This window comes from Cervus elaphus, chromosome 17, assembly GCF_910594005.1.
Source record: "Cervus elaphus chromosome 17, mCerEla1.1, whole genome shotgun sequence".
Taxonomy (NCBI): Eukaryota; Metazoa; Chordata; class Mammalia; order Artiodactyla; family Cervidae; genus Cervus; species Cervus elaphus.
The window spans coordinates 43,629,227-43,649,378 of NC_057831.1; the positions used below are offsets into that span (position 1 = coordinate 43,629,227).

The following is a 20,152-nucleotide window of genomic DNA, read 5'->3' on the forward strand; positions in this document are numbered from 1 at the left end:
TGATACCATTGGATGACAGAAGAAACACACCAGATTAGCCAATTAGCATTCACCCAAGAAAAGCAAGCACTTTGAAGAGAGGGGAGAAAAGGGACCCATCAACTGTAATATCAGCTTTACAATAGCCCTGACTGTTTATCTACCCAAAGGAAATGCTACCTCCCCACTTTTTTTGTGACCCTCTAGACAATTCTGGGGGAAAAAATGTTAGTTCAACATTATCGCAAGCAAGAATATGACTCTATTTATGTGACAAGTTGACAACATACAATTTCATGCTTGTTGAACTGATCGGTGTTATATATTCACTGTGCATATTATGAAGCCTCACCATTATAAATATGAAACAGTATACACTTATTCAAAGTAACTCCAGCAGCGGCAATTTATAGCTAGGTTGTTTGTGCTCTTATGGAGTCCGTCGCCGCCTTAAGGGGCTGCAGCACGCAGAAGCAGATGTGAAGTGTGACTCCAACCAAAATGGATTGACGATGACCTATGTGAAAGCAGGCTATTACATTTTGGTCTGCATGGCAGCTGACACTGGTTTGTATTTAGATATGTGACTGGTGAGAACACTGTGTCCTTAAAGCTCTGTTTAAACACAAGCCAAGACATTTGTCTACTGGACTAATTATTTTACCACCCTGCTATGGCAAGTATCCCTTTTTTTTTCCCCCTTGAAAAAAAAAGAATGTGAACGTGTATGTATGTGCGTGTGCGTGCACGCGCACACACACACACACACACACACACACACACACACACACACAGAGGCACACGGTTCCACTATACTGTGTAAAGTTACAGTCAGTACTTTAAACCTTGGTTGTGTCAAGTGAGTGCTGGCAAGAGTTCCAGAACGCCTACATCACAGGGGTTGTACCACATTCGTGATCAGGTGCCTGGGAACAGCACAAGGCCACAAACCATCAAATCATAAGCTGTCACAGCCACTGTTTTTGGTTGAATCGTTTCCTCCTTTCTCTCCCCCTCTTTCTTTCTCTTAGCAAGCTTCAACCAATTTGCAAGTGTTCGCTTCCACAAGGACAAATTTGGAAGAGTGAAGAACAACACAATTTATCCAAATGTGGAAGGAAATGAGGGAACCAGGCGCCTTGCTAAAGCTAGATATCACAAATTTGCATAAGTAGTTTCCCAACGACAGAGGTGCTATTCGGAACAAAATAAATTGCTTGTATTGTATGCAAGGGCACAAACCTTGACCAAGTTTGCAGTTGCTCCCCTGCTCCTACGTTTCTTTAAGTACACCCAGATATTCCTGCCAAGAAGCTCAACTCTCTGTAGGTAGTGGCTCTCCGTAGGTAGATCTAAGACATTAATAGTCTATTTATTATTTCATTTAATTATTTGTTTTTAGGTAGACCTAAAAAGGTTATTGTTTGCCTAAAAGTCTTCAACATCTGTATTTGACTATTAAGAAAAATGAACTAAAAATATTTGATGTATGAATCATGTTGCTCCAGGATTTTCTAGCAATTATTTTTCCCCCTTTCTGTTTGTTTGCTTAAGAGTAGCACCCTTAGTTTTCATTTTGAGATCGAGAAATGGAGTCACTGACCAGAATTGTGGATTTCTTTCTAAAGATTTTAATTCTAGGGCTTGGGAACTTGCCCATTCTAACAAAGTTTGATATTCAAAATCTACATCTCTTTCTACTTTTCCTGTTGGACTGAAGTGAAGGTGTTGCTGGTCTGTATAGTAAATCCAACCCACAAGATAACATAATCACATACATTCATTTCTCAGAGACCTTGGCGGTTCTTATCTCCTTGCTTTTATGATCTCTTATGAACAGCTAGGAATAGCAATTTGCAGCCTGTTTATAAAGTCATCTTAGTCTGAACCTAGCCTTCTCCTCTTTTATCACACAGCGATATTCTGCAGCTAAATCCCATTTGCCACAGTAAAATTTGCTCTGAGCTCCATTTTAGAATAATGTGAGTATTCTCTGTGTGTATGGAACATATCAAACATGCAATGGAGGGTGATTATCATTTCAATGAACTATTTATTAATAGAAGATAGTGTGTGTGCTTTGGTTAGATTTATTGATATGCTGCCCACCGTACATTGTAGCCTGAAGTTATTTAGTTCCTGGTCATTAGCGTCTCAGACAAGCAGCTTTGTGGCTCTCACAGTCCCAGTTCTTTGTGCTTTGCTCAACTTTATTTTACCACCAGATCACCTAGAACATTAAACATAAGGCTTGAGTTCTATGTTAAATCAGAATTGTTTCCTATTAAGTGTTCCAAGCTCCCCATTTTTATTACCAGTTACTTTATTAAATCCTTAATAACATAGATAGAATAGTTAGTTAATTTGTGTGTTGAGCCATGGATGTTAATTTGTAAACATAATAACATACCGCAATCATTTGCATAATAGCATTTTAATCTTTTTAGTAAAAGCTGTAATTCCCTACAAAGTACACTGCAGTAGAAACTAAGTGACTATTGGTAATAATACAAAAGGCCTTAAAATTCTGATCCTATTATAGTGTTGGAACATACCCAAACTGCTTCCATAATCTCTGAAATGTTACTGTTCTCTGATTTAGGTGTCTGCGTCAAGAATAAAAATGAAGTATAACTGGTAGCAATAGACTATTTCCTAAATGTAATTTAGTATTCACTAAGCACCAGCACTTTGCAAATAGCTCTGAGGCTTTCCTTCAAAGTTCAGAGCTCCAGCCCTGCATATTGTGTGAGAAACACCAAGGAACTCACTCTAACACTCTAAACTCTGTGCCGTAGTCAAGGCGCCAATAAATCAGGCTGATGTGACATAGAGCAGGGCATCAGTCATCAAGAATTTGGCTACTAAGTCTCCCTTCTCCCAACCTGACCAGCCTGCTTTTACCTCCTTGAACTAACTGCTTCTGAGCAGAACTTTGGGAGAGAATGAAGAATTGGGGGAAACAGTTAACAAAGCTACTTCTTAAAAAAAAAAAAACAACAACAACTCTTTTGGGGGCTTGATCTCTAGAGCCCATTAACACCAATCACAAGACTGGCCCCCAAAAAGGTAAAAAACAAACAAACAAAATAAAAACCTAGTTGAAAAGTCAGGCCAAGTCATTTTACGCAAGATCTGGTAATTCATTAATCTATCTGGCAGCAAACCTTGAATGGATAACTTGCACTAGTAATGGGGATGGGCAGGTCTACAAGGCATCAGTGTTTAGAATTGGAAACCATGTGAATTATTCTATTATTTTGGAACAAAACAAGTACAAAAGTATCTCCTATCATTATTTTGGGACAAATGGCATAATGGATGAGAAGTCATTTATCATAGTAAGAAGTTGCCCTTGCTCAGAGTAAGAGTGTGTATTTCCTTGTGTAGCTCTCTCCCCTTTTCCTTGCTGTCATTCTACCTGCTTGTAATTCTGCATCTTTGGCAGGCTACAGTAAAACACGGTACCCTGCTTTGCTTTTAAAGTATACCTCAAGAGCACACAATCTTGAAAGTAACCTGAGAGGTTAAAGATGAAGAAGAAAAAAAAAATGATCCTTACAAAATTGTTTTACATCATAGGCAATTCCTTTTATAAAACCCACAATAAAAGTGCTCATTTCTAAAAGACTAGGCACATAATTATCGGGACAGATGAACCTTGTTAAAAATGTGAAGTCAGGGTGGAGAACAGTGGAAGAAAATTTGGCTGTTGGTCTTTAATGTTCATCTTTTTATCTGCTTTGTGTGTTGATCTCATTCAGAGGTGAGCCATCTGCTGGGCTGTGGTTCCACCACATTGCGTGTAGATAGGGGGATGAGGACAAATAGACACTTTGTATAAGCATACAGTGCAAGCACACACGGTTGCTATACAAATAGTTTGTCCACTGCAGTATCCTGCATCTTAATTACTTTAACCTCGACTAATATCTCTGAAGTAAATCTAAGAGGCAATGAGCCACTTTTTCCTGAATCCTCTCCAAGTTTTCCTCCTTGTGGACATGGGTCTCCACTTTTCCCGCTCCAAAGATATCCAGGCAGAATAATGTTCAGTTCAATGACCCACTGGAGAGTCCAGGAGGTAGGAAAAGCCCAGGATATGCCCATACGATGGCTTACTTACTTCCTGGACTACCCAGAGTATTGAACTAATTGGTCTCTACCTCAAAAAGCACAAACTAGTACCTTCTGGGCTTCCCCAGCGGCTCAGCAGTAAAGAACCCTCCTGCCAACGCAGGAGTCATGGGTTTGATCCTTGGGTCAGGAAGATCCCCTGGAGAAGGAAATGGTAACCCACTCCAGTATTATTGCTTGTGAAATCCCATGGACAGACGAGACTGGTGGGCTACAGTCCAAGAGGTCACAAAGAGCTGGACACAGCCTAAAGAATAAACAACAACAGCAACCATTTTCTATCATCATTGTGACCAATAACACATATGGATTCTCACTTTCCAAATTGCAAACAGCTGAGAGCCCCTTGGACTGCAAGGCGATCCAACCAGTCCATCCTAAAAGAGATCAGTCCTGAGTGTTCATTGGAAGGACTGATCCTGAAGCTGAAACTCCAGTACTTTGGCCACCTCATGCGAAGAGTTGACTCATTGGAAAAGACCCTGATGCTGGGAGGGATTGGGGGCAGGAGGAGAAGGGGACAACAGAGGATGAGATGGCTGGATGTCATCACCGACTCGATGGGCATGCGTTTGAGTAAACTCCGGGAGTTGGTGATGGACAGGGAGGCCTGGCGTGCTATGATTCATGGGGTCGCAAAGAGTTGGACACGACTGAGCGACTGAACTGAACTGAACTGAAGAACTAAATTGACTTCTGTGAAAAACTGCGGCAGACCTCATCTTTTGTGATCAAAACTTACACTAACCAAAGTGGTAAAGAACCCACCTGTCAATGCAGGAAACATAGGTTCAATCCCTGGGTTGGGAAGATCCCCTGGAAGAGGGCATGGCAGCCCACTCCATTATTCTTGCCTGGAGAATCCCATGGACAGATAAGCCTAGTGGGCTACAGTCCATGGGGTTGCAAAGAGTCAGACATGACTGAAGCAACTTAGTACACATGCACGCTAACAAAAGCAACCACCAGGAAAGTTAGTGATGATGGTCACGGATGTCATGTGACCGGCACCCTGTGACTTATTTATTAGTACGGGTAGATGGCAATAGACATACCCCCGTGGATCAGAGCTCCTGAGCCATAATTTCCCAGTGGTCAGCATAATGGCAGCGAGGAAACAGGGTGATAAACCAGATGTTCCCAAGATAAGGCAGATGTTATCCAGGCAAGAAGTCTAAAACGGTCTTTAACTGAGGTGTGTAGAGGAACACACACAAGAAGCCTATTCAGTCTCCCTGTCAGATAAGCCGACAGTAGAAGTTGAAAATAAAGCCGTACACAGGCTGGGTCAGATTGTTGCTTCCTGATTTGTGACTCTCTAAGATGAACATCTAACTGATTTATACCCAGAATTTGGAATTTTGTGGTAGACTACAAATGCAAAGATAAGTACAACATAAATTTTTAAAATACTCCATAAGTCTCCATGAGTTTCAACATTCTTCAATGTTCTTATGTTACAGCCAATTATCTCCCCACTTAAAGGGCTATTATTTTCTTACTTGAAGTCTATGTTCTCCATAAGTGTCATTACCAAGTGCAGCAAAAATCTGGTTGTGGGCCATAAATTGAATTTAAATGACAAACATTTATTGATGGCAAATTGGAAATTCCAGAAATCTTCAAGAAGTGATTATTGTAAATGAATTAGTTCTCTAGACATAACAAAGGAGAATTTATTCTCCTGATGATTAAATGAAGGGGAGGTGGTTTGGACACACATTTTTTCCCTCTGTTTGTTTTGTTAAAATTCTAAGAGGTTTGCCATTCATAGAAAAGTCTGCCTGACCACGGGCACAGTCAGAAGCAGGAATTCATTACCATGGAAGGCTACAGAATTTCCTCCAAGGAGACAAGTGAGAAAAAGCAGACACCATGTAAATGTGTGGATTGGGTTAAATATGTTCTGCCCCGGAGGCAGCAAGGAGATGGGAGCCCCTGTGTAAAATGACTCACAGTCCGAGAAAGTACTTCAGTTCCTAAAGGTGAGCAGACACTGAACCAGATAGACACTCATGAAGTTCTGATTCTCTTCGGAATATTTTCCAGTTGGCATGCTTTCCAGCTCCCTCTCTAGCCTAACTCATATCTGTCAGTACTGATGGAATTTTCCTTCGAGGTGCTTCAGGTTTTGTTCCCTGGACACCATCCCCTCTGATGTCACCTTGTCCCTTCTCCGCACCTGCATCGCATGGGGTTTGGAATGCAGCAGAGCCGGCCGTCAGACTCCTTTACTTTGTCCATAGCTCTCACAATGATTAGAATGATCGTTTTTAAATACCGTCTCTATCACATTGCTCTCCTGCTAAAAATCTCCAGTAGCACCCTAACCGTTATCGTGAAAACTCTAAACATTTGCAACTGGGTTCTCATGACCTGGCATAATTTTGTACCCACCCTAAATCCAGACTTACTGCTCTTATTCCTGTGTTCCCATTAATACATAATTCACTTGAGTAAACCAAGCTCTTCACTTTCATAACCTGTCCAGGAAAACCCATCACTCTTATTCTCTCTTCAGCCTCGGTGACATTATTCTTGCTGATTCCCTCAGTATATGCTAGAATACACACAAACACACACATGCACACAAGTACCTATGCAAACACACAGTCTTGCAATATTTGCCAAGCTAATATATATGTAATATATAATCACATGCAAGTAAATGTACATGTGCACATATACATTAATATACACAGCCTTACATTGTCCTCCAATTGCTTATATATATGAACATATACATGTATATGTATATTTGCATGCACAGTCTTTTTCATTCTTTTCTAATCACTTCTCATTTCACCATATACCCTCCCAAACTAGATTTAAAGCCTTTTAGGAAATAGATCTTTGGTGCTTTACATGTAGTTTTCACATTTTAAGGCAGTTCATACCATCAATAAATATATGATAGTCAACCCATTCATAAGGTTGCAATTATTTACTGAGTACACACTTTCTACTGTTTTCTAAGAAATCACCTAGAAAAACTTCAGTGAACAAGACAAGCTGGTTCCTTGTTCCCAAAATACTCGGTGTTTTGAATAGCCAAGATTTTTTTTTAACTTTTCATAGGTATATAATATATGCCCATTGTTGAAAAAATTAGAATATGACAAAGTTAAAGGAAAAAGTGTAAATTCATCTATATTTCCACCAGAATGATCGAATATTCTTGAAAGCTTTCATCCACCATTCCCTTGACAGCATAAAACAGGACACCTTACAGACAAGAAAACTGGAAACCATCTTTTTTTCTTTTACAAAAGTTCACAGTATCAGACCTTCCTGCGAGTTCCAGCAATTACCCAACGTGAATGCAGGCCACAGCTGAGAGCCCTCCTCTCCACATTAGCAAAAGCAGACTTCAGAACATATTATGAGTAATGACCTAGAGACAGTTACATTCTCACTCTCTAAGTTTTAAAGAGGCCCAAGTAGCTGCATTCAGAAGTAATAAGTCAATGAATGAAAGATGCCCATTCAGTGGACATCATAGAGGCATTAAAGCAGAGGTTAAAATAAAGCAGTGATGGAACTTCCCTGGTGGTCTAGCGGTTAAAGCTCTGCCTTCTAATGCAGGGGGTATGGGTTTGATCCCTAGACAGGGAACTGGGATCCTACCCGCCACAGGGTGTGGCCAAAAATTATGAATAAATAAACATAACATCATAAATCAACTATACTTTGACTAAAAAAAAAAAAAATTAAAGCAGAGACAAGGTGGCCCAAAATGTCCCAGAAGAGCCAATGTGTTATTTAACCTAAGCTATCTGACCCATCTTTACACACTGCCGTGCTATAAAAGTACTCCTTTATTCTCCTTCTTCAAACAATGCACAAAGCAACAGAGAGAAGGAAGTTGTGTTGCAATATTCTGAAACATAAATCTTGCTACCAGTCGATCCAGAGACAGCATCCTGTTTTCCTGACACATGGATCAGATTCACTGGGCGCTGCACCTATAGGCCTTGTGCCCTGTTTCGCTGAATGGCTTCTGAGTCATACCTGGTCACCTGCATTTACACATCCAAACACAGGTTGTGCAAGCAGAGATCGCTGTTTGTGTGCCCAGTTACTCAACCAGCATGCACAATTGCGTGTCTGCTCACCCTGCTCCCGTTCAGAAACTCACTGTTTCCCAAATCAGGACATTCAATTTCATTCTTTCATTTTCTTCTTCTCACGTTACATAAAAATTAACCTTAGACTCAAATGTATGGAAGAGGTCAAAGGAAGAAATTTCTATTTATTCCCAACATTTAAATATTCTGCAGTACTAAATGTAACTCTTAAATACCCTCTTTCTTCCTGCTTTGATGAGAATTCAGAAACCCGGTGGCCAGTTTCCAGCAGTGTCATCAATGTGCTATTTGAGTCAGGGAAAAGTGTTAAACGACTCAGTGCCTTATTTTATTCTGGGAATCCGAGGTAGATAATGCTTGTTATTGGCAGATCAGAGGTGGCAGAGACCATGACTGTTGGGCTTGCTCAAGTACAAGGCCTTCACAAATGTGATGAGGCAGGATTTTGAGAATAGGAGGAGCGTGAGTGAGCACAGGTGAAAGTCCGTCCGCTGTGACAGGTTTAAAGTCACAGGCGCTGGGAAATACCTGGGGTGACGCAGCTTTGGGAGAAGCAACGTGCAAAGCTGTAGCCATTCAAGGGTTATTTTGTTGCTTACAGAGCTTCTTCACAGGGGACATCACAATTTTAGAATTCCACCTATGCTCAAAACACATTTTTCTTTTTTCATTATACAAAAGATGTCTGAGTTTAACACTAGAGGGTAAAGAGTAGAGGCATCTTTTCTCTATACAAATGCTGAGAAAGCTGCTGCTGGGTGTAACGGTGCTGCCACACATGGCCTTATTACCCTTTAATCCACAAAGAATGGGTTTTGTGACATCAGAGAAAATGTTATGGGGACTTATATATACAGTCACTTTTTTGCTGTCTGCCACTAAGAGGATGTCTGACATATCAGTCCTGAGGCCCTGGGCATCTCAATAATTGTATATGGCTTCTAAGTCTTTGTATTCTGTATATTTTCTCTCTTGGAAATCTGACCAGTTCATCTTTAGAGTTTTCTAAAAATTGCGAGTAACTATTTTTTTTAAAAAAAAAAAAACAGGGTTTCTCCACCTCAGCACTGTGGTCACTTGGGGTCAAATGATTCTTTGTTGTAGGGAGTCATCCTGTGCCTTGTAGGATGTTAAACAACATCTCTGGTCTCTACCTGCTAATTGCCAGCAGGATCCCCCTGCCCCCAGTCCTGACAATTAAGCATCCCTCCAGACAATACTAAATGTCCCCAGGCAGACAAAATTGCCTTTGGTTGAGAACCACTGGCTTAAAATGACCTAATGACAAGTTAAATGAATAAACCTTGTGTTGAAAACAGTTCTGTTAGTGGTAGAAAGTTACACAGGAAAACAAAAGGGGTGTCTTCATGTAGATTAAGCATCCATAGACATCCAACTAGTTGCCAAACCAAGTCCTCTGAAAGTGTTAATGAGAAGTACCTCATCCAGGTGTCAAAACACGAAATTCAGGGACACAGGTCACAGAAAAGATTTTTGCAACCAGCCCACTAGGGAGGCACCAACTACCATGCCACCACCCCCTCCAACACACACACACACACACACACACACACACACCTTTTTAGTTATTCCCTAACCATCCTCTGCAAAATGCATGGCATTCACCCAATATGAAATAGCCGATTTTTAGATAAGAGGTCTATGGAGATGAACATTTTTAAAAGTACTGTTTATTTAATGCAGCATGACTTAAAATGGGCCTGTAACCTGACAAGTGTACTGAATGAGGAATGTTCAATTTACCAGTTCGAACCAGCCAAGTCCTCACATGAACTTTCCGAGACCCGGCTGAGAAGCCTGGGAAAGTATAACTAACCACAAACCCTCAGTGTTTCCTCCACCTGATTCCTCCTCCCCAGCCTTAACTCCATTACCTTAAGCACTCTTCTAAGACCCACTTAATGCTCCAGACGTATTATAAAATCTTAGCCGCTGACAGAATCTACAGCCACCTCAGCGTACCAGCTATATACCTGCTTCCATGTCAACCAACACTGAAAGCAAAGATTCTGTTCTATTTTTAAATATATTGAGCAAAGAAGCAGCTTGATATGTCTTTGTAAAGGATGGCTGTCACCCAAATTCAGTTATTCTATTTTTAATCAATGATAATAGACTTTGAAGTCAGATACACCTGGGGTTCAAATCCCACGTCTGTGTCAATGGTGTGATTTAGGGAAAATCACTTAGCCTCTCTTAAACTCACTGTCAGCATATGTAAGATGAGAATGACAAGAATAGTACCTAAACAATAATAGGTTGTTTTGAGGGATGAGCGTGATGACATATGTAAAGCAGAAGTGTTCCAAGATGTTGGCCACTTTGTTATTACTATTACTATGCTGAATCTACCATATTCATCCTTCACTCACTACTCATGAAACACTTATTCAACACCTTCTGTGTGCTGGAAAAACTCAGTAAATATTGTAAAATGGGTTTTCTTAATGACTCAATAAACATTTATTCAGTGCCTTTTATGTGCTGGGTGCTGGAAAAACTCAATAAATATTGTAAAATTGGTTTTCTTAATGACTCGAGATTTCAACCAAACAACACTGAAGTATAAGAAGTGTCTCTGCTGGTAGATAAAAAATACTTTTATAGTGCTTTGTATGAATCCTGGCGCATGGTAGGTAGAAAATGTTACATGAGAATGGTGGTGCTGGAGGTGGCGACACTGAAAACTAGTTGATTCGACAATCCTAACTCATTTTACTTGCTAGAGTAACCACTTCGTTTGTCCGCATAAGAAATCATTCATCTTCAAGTAAATGAGTACTGATCTTGTGAGAAAGAACTTTTCTCAAAGTAACACTTTAATAGGTGCAGATTAACATTCTTTATTATAGGGTAGGCTTATAATAAAGAGTCTAGAGTCTGGGAGGTAATTTTCACTACTGAAAGGTAAATTAATTTTGACTAAATTATAAGTAAATACCAGAGTAGTTGGGTGTAGAAGTTCCCATAATATAAAGAAATCAGAGGTATCATCAAAATATAATACTAATAGTAAAAACAAACAAACCAACCAAAAAAAACCCTGCCTACTATTTTACAAACCTACTTTGTAAAATAAGTAAAGGTAGACCTAACCCTTTGGTTAAAAGGAAATGCATTCTTTTACATTTTACATTAGGTACCATTTTCTGTGGGAAATAGGAAAAAACAGGTTTCATCATTTACTCTTCTTGTCATTCATTCTTTCACAATCTCTTAGTATTTCAACAGAGTTGGATACACTCTGTTATGGGTCCTCAGGGCCTTAATTCTCAAAAAAAAAAAGGTCATTTGTTTTCCAAATATTGTTTTTCCACAAAATAGGAAGTATCTAACTATGATTAAAAAGTCTTTTGGTGGCAGCAAAGTAAGAACCCATTATGCTTTCAGGCCAATAATCATGTTAAGATGGCCTAAACCAAGTTCAATGAGAAATTAATTTTCCTGAAGGGCTGTCCTTACCTCAAATATGTTTGAAGGCTCGTTGTTGTACTGATTAGATATTATTTCTGATTGGTCACTGCACCACTTGAGTCCACCCAGAAAGCTGTCTGTATCCAAGTCGTTCACGTCTAGTTCAGAAAGGTCAAGTTCAGGAAGATCTGGGCAAAGAGGCTGGTCTTCACCAACCAGAGCAGCACACTGCAGGAGGCAGGGAGAAAAAAAAAAAACTTTCATTAACTGCAGGAATTTATTAAACTGTAATAGCATGTGATAGGAATTAAGCCTGGTTAATTCAACGACGCCACCAAAGCTGGTTTCCAGGGTTTTACTCCCCAGAAAAGAAACATCCTAGACTCTTTAACTCCCTTTGCTCCCAAAGGATACTTTGCCAGAACCATTCCTTCCTGAACTCTACCTCCAAATCCATGGTAAATGCCATGCTTCCATGAAGTCATCTGATTCGTCCAGTCAGAAATAAATTTAGATTTGTTTGTACCTCTTGATAGCACTTAACCAAGTTTCAAACTGCTTTCTGATTAACTTTAAGCAAAATTTCACTCCATTCTTTTTTTTAAAAGAGAATAAGCTCTTTAAAATATATATATATATATATATATCTTTATTTGGCTCTGCAGGTCTTAGTTGCAGCATGCGGGATCTTTTATTTGTGTTATGCAAACTCTTAGTTGCGGCATGTGGGATCTAATTCCCTGACCAGAAGTTGAACCTGGGCCCCCTCCTGCATGGGGAGCATGGAGTTTTATCCACTGGACCACCAGGGTAGTCCCAGAGTATAAGCACTTTGAGTGAGTGAAAGCTGCTCAGTCCTGTCTGACTCTTTGCAACCTGATGGACTTTATCCTACCAGGCTTCTGTATCCATGGGATTCTCCAAGCAAGAATACTAGAGTGGGTTGCCATTCTCTTCTCCAGGGGATCTTCCCGACACAGGGATTGAACCCAGGTCTCCTGTATTACAGGAGGACTCTTTACCACATAAGCCATCAAGGAAGCTCTTTGAGGGAAAGTTATAAATTTGATTTCACCTTGGAATTGCCATCACACATAAGAGAGACAAAATAAATGATTACTAAATGAGAAAAAAATAAGAACTATACCAGGAAAACTCTCCACTTACGCTCCCTTTAACTATTATAATCCATATAATTCATTTAGCAACTAATGATGCAGAGTCCTTTAACGTGTCCATGGTTCTCTTGAATTGTTATTTAAATCTTTTATTCTTACTTGACTTTTCATGAGCTTCTGAACTTCATCTTAAACAGGTCAAAAATAAGTCCCTTGAGATGAAGGACAAAAATCACATTTCTTATTATCATTGTATCTTTCACTATGTGTAACTAGGAAGTCGTGTGTGCTCACGTGTGGGTCTGTGGATGGATGTAGACAATTGGGATCACCTGATGTGTGAACAGAAAAACCACTCTACCACACAACAATCATATTTTTCTTCATTCTTTATATTTTCCTCAACTATGCTCTAAGTGAATTCAAAGGAACGATTTTTTTCTTTGGAGTTTTAAAAAATGATTTCAATATATTGAGAGGCTTAAAATACCCTCTACTGTGGCTGGGCTGCTTGTCACCTCCTTGCATACAGTAAGTGGTCTGTTAACTGTTCCCTATGGTGGCTTTTCGAGAAAGCGGACCCCCTTCGCAAAGAGGCGGATTTCTACTTTGAATTGGCTATCTGACCACTAACAGCACTGCAGTCTGTGAAGAACCCTGCAGAAACTGCTTATTGCAGGGGTCTGGTGATAGAGCTATAATGACTAACCCACCTGCAAGCCGAGGGGTCTCAGGCGGCAGGCACACCCTCCCAGGTGTCAACCTCACGGCGCTCCCTTCCAAGGTCAGGAGAGATGCTGGGGAGTTGTTCCTATCCAGGCAGCAGTTGGGCATGAAGCTGAAGATGCTGCTTGACATTTAGATTTTGAATAAAATAAGTTCTATGCAGATTTTTTTCTCAAGCACCCCTGTCATCCCTGGCAGGCTACATTACACGGGTCATACGCAGCAGTGTGATCGTAAGCACCACGCTGAGAAGTAGGTACTGGGGAATGGAGTCAGCAGTTGGTAAGGGGAGGCTGGGAGGAGCCTGAACATTCCTGCAGCTCCTCCCTAAGACCACCAGGCCCCAGAGAGATCCTGAAAGGCAGGCGCAAAGGTAATGTCAAGGAAGAGCAATCACCTCCATTGCAACTCTTTCCTTATCATTTTATTGGTCTTTCCTTTTTTATTATTGGAGTTATCCCAAAGTTACAGGTCAGTATACTAGACTAGGTTTATAAGTAAGCTAGGCTGAAGAGAAGGTTTTGTTCTGGTGCAATGTTCATGTTTTGTTATGGGTGTAACACGTCCCAGTCTCTGCACTTGCTCACTGCTTATCCTCCAAATACAATACATACACATACTGTTAACTCTTCTACAACATGACCAATTCAGAGACAAGGGGAAAACTTTTTCAGTGGTACAAAAACTACTAGGGTTGGGGGAAAGTCTTCAAAATAAAAAGCAAAAACAACCCCCCCAAAAAAAGTTAGATAACACATGATCTGTGTATTTGGCTTAAATTCCTTTTGTGGATAGCACACTCTAGAACCCATGTCTTGGAATGCTGACACTGATTTGGTGGACAACTGCTTACTGTCTCTCTCTTAAACAGCCCTCTACAGGCATGGCCTCTTCAAAACCCTTCAACCTTTCAGAAATATGTATTTTTCAGTAACTTTTAAAACCACTGAAAAGATCAGATCAATTTTTTTTTTTTTTTTGTATTTCACTTTGATGTCATTCACATATTTCTTTCCTTTCCTCTGTCAGTTTCTCTCATTTTTGCTTTTCTGTTATGGCTGAAAAATGTGCATATGCCCTTGCCAATGTTGACGTGTTAATAAAATCAAGACTTCTGAACGTGGCATTATCCTGATAATCTAAAACACATTAGTGGTAGCAAGTGTTCCTGTTATTAATTTATATTTGGTCTTTGGATGATGCCAGCTTAACAGTCCGAGCCCTGTAACTGTCCTCATTTGACACGCTGGTATTTACTGCTTCCCTATACATCTGTAACAGGTGTGCTTTATGGCAATTTACAGAGACACATTCTACTGCCTCTCTGCAACTATGACAGCTATTTCACAACCGCAGCCTTAATTTTATAATAAGATTTAAAAGGAGAAAGCAGTCACTAAACACAAAAGGCTAATTATTGTACGTTATTTCACCCCAACAGACTTTTCTCTTAGTTAAGGAGCAGACAATAAATTAGCTTAACTGTACTGATGATAATGAATCATTATAATTAAGTATAATTCTCCATTAACCTTTTGGAGGTTTTTGTGCCATTGATGGTAAATTTTAAAGAGAGGGAGAGCAGAAAGAGTGGACTTGGCCACATTAATTATATTAACGAAAAAAGAATCTTACTTCTTAAAAAAAATTAGTCAAGGCAGGGGAGAGAGGGGAGGGCAGGGGTCAGTAAAGAGTGACAGTCTGAGTGGAGTGTATGTCATCGGAACTGTCTCTATCAATCTTAGTAACCTTATTGGACATCACCTTCATTAAACTGTGAAGCACCGGGGACTCCGAGTAGCTACAGTGATATAGGCCTTTATTAACCAACGTGCAGTCCTGTCATTATGTGCAAAAGGGCATAATACGTTTTAGGATGACAGCAAACATTAATGATTCAAAAAATGAAAGCGGCCTACACTACCTGCTGCTCATAATATTTGAGCCTGGCGGAGGTGATTCCCAGGGCTGCTGCCGCCAAGGCTGGGCTGCTAGCCGCCTGCTGCCTCCGGTGCAACAGAGGAGCGACTGGCCAGTTTCAGCCGACCGACCGACAACTCAATCCACGGCTGGACAATTAGCCCGAGACCTCACCTCCCTAAGCACAAAATTAAAGAGCCCCTGTTCTAAACGGTTCTGATGCTTCTTTGAATATGACTGCAGGAATGCCAATGATGAAAATAAATCTTCCCTATTTCCATATGATCTAGTTTCTCAATCAACTCCTAACGGCATCAGGAATAATACATGATGGAAAAATGAAACTACAGCAGCTGAGACCCACAGTGCCAGCCAGACAACCACCCACAGGATACTCTAGCTACTTGAAGACAATTAGGACTTTGAAGCCACTTAGAACCCTGACTCATAATAGCTACAGGATATATGAATTATCCATATTTCTTCCACCTTACCAAGAAATCACAACAAGATAAGAACAATTACAATCCGCAAAAACGCATCTGCCAAGGCAGGAGAGAGGGCAGAGGAAGCCAGCATTTGCAAATCCAGCGAAGAGTTAAGAATCCAGGGCATGCCTCGCTAGAGAGGAAAAATGCATTCGCAGACGGCCTCGGCCAAATTATTTTCACTTTAGATGTGTATCGCCGTACCACATGGACATCTTATTTAATCAAATCACGTGTAGCCCTTGATCCTCCCCTTACCCTACGTGCCCCCAGCTTCCCAGAGGAAGCTCTCCCAGCCCTTTGCCAGATTCATTGTTAGCCACTCAGATTCTCCCTGCAATTCAATTCGGGTCCATCTCACCAGAGTCCACAGAAAGTTTCACTTGTTTCCCAAGTTGGCCAAACTTTCCGAGAACATTCCATTGTGTTGAATGCAAACATGCCGCCGTCCTCCGTCCCCCCCTGCTAGTCCCTCTAGACTCCAGAGATTACGAGGAAACCGGCTTGCTTTTTTTCTCCCCCTGTATGAATTGTAGCCAGCAGAGACTGTGGAATTGATGTATTGCCGTCTATTTTTACACAAGCAGCGAGCATTTCCACACACAGTCCTGCATAAACTCTATTCTCTCTCCGGCTTCAGGCAGCTCTCCGTGGTACAGACAGTTTTAACCATTGGCTTCCCTGCCCGGATGCTAAACCTTGTACTGTAAAGCAGGTCTTTTTTTTTTTTTTTTTTTGCTGGCCAAAGCTTTCAACCACACAGAGGAGTTTTAAAGGAATCAGCTTTTGTTGTTTTGTGTTCTGTGGGAAAAGCAATCTAAAATAGCCCAGCAGGATTATTTAGGATTTTCTGAGTTCTCCGTCTGATGAACAGAGAGAGAAGGAAAAAAAAAAAAAAAAAAAAATCCAGACTAGAGTCAAAACTGACTAGATTTGAGTCCATCCATTTTAATATTTTTATCTTCATCTTATTATAAATAGAAATGGCATTTTTCCAACCAGGCCACTAAACACCACTGGAAAGACTTCAGCTTCTGATTCATATCAATATCTTAGAGCATAAATATTGCATATGAGTAGAAACAGTGCCAAAGGCACATGAAAAGAGTTTCTAACTGCAACAGATCCTGGTGACAGCAGCTAAGCTTTGATTTGTTCAAGGTATCTCAGAGTCGCCTTAAAATAGCAAACTTATAGGAGTTAAGATAAGATTGAGATTCTCTTCCCCAAAGCGCCTGCCCCGGCTACTTTTCTGCCTCCTCTCCTCGCCCAAACCCCAGCCCTTCCCCCCCTCGCAGGAAGAATTGCATCGCGAGGGAAGCTCTGGTCCTGGCTGCAGTGCCGAGCCCAGCCCCAGCTCACCTCGATGTCACTCCATACAGAGTCCTGGTTGCACATGTCCCACGCCATCCAGCTTCTGAATGACGCCAATCAAGCTCTTTCAACTCCAATCCACAGTGACACAGAGCATACACTCATGCAGGCAACCAGCCCCTTACTGAGAGTGAGCTGAAGGCACCTGTCTTACTACAGTCCCCAGTCACATGACAAGGCTATTAAAAAGTAGGCTGGGCTGTCACTCACCCAGCCTCCCTTCCCCGGTGCTGCTAGCTGCTCAAACTTGTGACGTCACTCAAAGGCAGCCCTCTGCCTCAGTGAAGTAACGCTTACAAAAAAAAAAAAAAAAAAACGGAAAGAAGAAAGAAAGGGAACACTTGGACTTTTGGAGCATCATGCTGTGACTAAAGCCAGCTTTGAATGCCACCAACTCTAAACGGAGCCCTGACGATATAATAACTAAAATCCCCTGCAATCTTTTTTTAATTTATTTTCCTTCCAAAACAAGCAAGTGGCAAAGCTCCCTGTTTCATGACAGAGTAACTACATTCTTAGCTCAAACGTGTCCTCCCTCAGGACTCAAATGTGAAGACATCCAAGTGAACCCGGTTTGGGACTAAAGCAAGATAGTATCACATGATGCATTTTTATGAGATATTTTCTAACTGGGGGTAGTGTTTGAAAGCAGAGGATGAGGCATGATTTTTTTTTTTTTGCTTATTTAATCAACAAAACAGATTGTATTTCTTAAGGTATAAACAAACTCCTCCACGCAGAAAACGGCTGTCCCCGTGGCAGCAGGGAACACCAGCTTCCGAAGAAGTGTTACTGCAGTTTGCTTTGCCCCATATAAGGAGAACAAGCAACAAAATACCATCCTTTCAGGGTCCTTCAGATTATTTCCATTTCTCTCATAGTTCTCAGGAAACAAGTTAGTAAAGACAGTCACTGCAGCTTTTGCCCAGATCAGCTTCATTTCCAGCTGCCTTTCTTCCCCCCATACATGTAGCCTTTCCTCTCTAACTGCCTTAGGGTGCCTTTTTGAATAAACACTGGATTCCAACCCTAGTGCCCTGGGTTGTGCATTTTGCCTCTGAGATCAAGAATGTTCATGGAGTCGGGGAAAAATACCAACATGTTATTAACAGAAATATTCATTTCTTGAGCTTTTTCATTTTTTGAATTTTTCAGCTTGGAGCCTGAGACAATGAGAGCTAACGCAGGTGCAACTGTTTTAGAATAACACTACACATCGAATCCATAACAAATTCAAGGTACTAGAAAACTCTGGGAAGCACTTCCCATAACCCCACAGTGGTCCGATTTAACCCTTTCAAGTTCCAGAGTGATGTACACATGGTTGTATATTTGTGAATAAACTCCATATACTTTTAAAATCAGCTCGATTCTTTTGCTTGATAATATTTGATCTGAAAAAAAGTTCCCCAGGTATCTAAAAATAATTCTCAAGCACTATTTGTTTAATTTTCTATTCTACTAAGTTTAATTTAATGAATTCTCTATTGTCCTTCCCTTCATCAAGAAAAAAATGGTGATTTGCTCTAACTATAAAGTTACTCAGATATTAAGGTGAAAGAAAAAACCCAAAAAGCAAAAAAAAAAAAACACAAAAAAAAACAGACTCTTTCCTCTTTCAGATCACAACTCTTTAAAAAAAATTCCCTTACTCTGATATCTGCAACAAGTTGCTAGTATATTCCTGAATAATGTGATGAAATTGACAGTTTGTCATTACTGGACATAAAAAGATGGCCAAAAGCGTTGACATTTTAAGTTAGCTGAATACATTTCACTGGCACATTTTGCCTCTTACAAAGAGTGGAAAATTACCGTAGTTTTAATTTTCTAAATCAAGAAAGAACAGGAAAATACAACCTCAGGAAGGCTTTTATACATGCAATTAGTGGCATTACTCTGCATTCCCCACAAAGAAACACTAATTTTCTTCACAATTATATTCTGATTTAATGTAAAACTATAGTAAATTATTAAAACGCAGGGCAAAGGTCATTGGCTCTGCCCTCAACACAGTCAACTGTGAAATAATATTGGTCACTTGACCAAGAAGAGCTGATGTTTATTCATTATTATCAGGTGATCCCTGTGTCGTGATATTCTCTGATATTTTCATTTGTGTTCATTGAATGCTAGGCATCCATTATAAATGTGTGTGTGTACATATATTTATATTAATCTTATTTACATCTTTTAGAGAAGTTCGTTACACCGGAATACTCTGTGTTATTGTTTTTGATATTTGAATCTGTTTATATTATGTTGTCAGGGCTTTTTGTCTGTCTTTTTTGCCACCTAGTTCTACTTTAACAGCACCTACTGAAACCAAAGGTGGATGTGTGTGTGTGTGTGTGTGTGTATACACAGTTCACTGGCACGTTTTCCCTCTTACAAATAATGGAAAATTATACATATACTTTTTTTCTTACTATCATGAAGAGAGGAAAAGGGTTAGTGAGAAGTCGAAACATTGAAATGATTTATAAACTACTGCATACCACAATTTTTCTCACAAATTTCTATTACTGTATACACATACAAATTTACCTAGATCCTTGGGGCAAATTAAAATAACTTCCACTATCTTTTTTTTTTTGTTTCAAAATGATAACTAATGAGAGGGATATTTTAGAGTTCTTATAATTTGGTTAATTAGCTCTTCAGATTAAACTTTCTCTTATGTCCAGTTTTTCTTTTCTCAGGAAAACAAAAATTGTCAGTCACTCATCAACCTTGGTCTTTCCCAGGAAGTTTCTATATTTGATTCCCCCTCTGCCTTGACTGTTTCCCTTCCTTTCGCCCTGCGGCCCTCTTTTTACCCTTTCATCAATTCTGCCTCCACAATTTCCAAACGTTTGGTTTCAACCAACAAGAGTCTATTGAAACC

The 20,152-nt window shown here is 40.2% G+C and overlaps 1 protein-coding gene across 5 annotated transcripts in view; it reads right to left on the minus strand.

The window, feature by feature from the left end:
• Window positions 1-20,152, minus strand: part of PPARGC1A (PPARG coactivator 1 alpha) — a 695,201-nt gene that overhangs the window by 87,696 nt on the left and 587,353 nt on the right. For 3 of the 5 annotated variants that reach the window (XM_043871001.1, XM_043870999.1, XM_043871000.1), the window contains one exon: window positions 11,688-11,867. In XM_043871001.1, coding sequence (XP_043726936.1) covers window positions 11,688-11,867 — 180 coding nt within the window. Of the gene's footprint in view, window positions 1-11,687; window positions 11,868-15,407; window positions 15,492-17,253; window positions 17,527-20,152 lie in introns of those variants that run through there. The other 2 variants (XM_043870998.1, XM_043871002.1) reach the window with 2 other exon arrangements.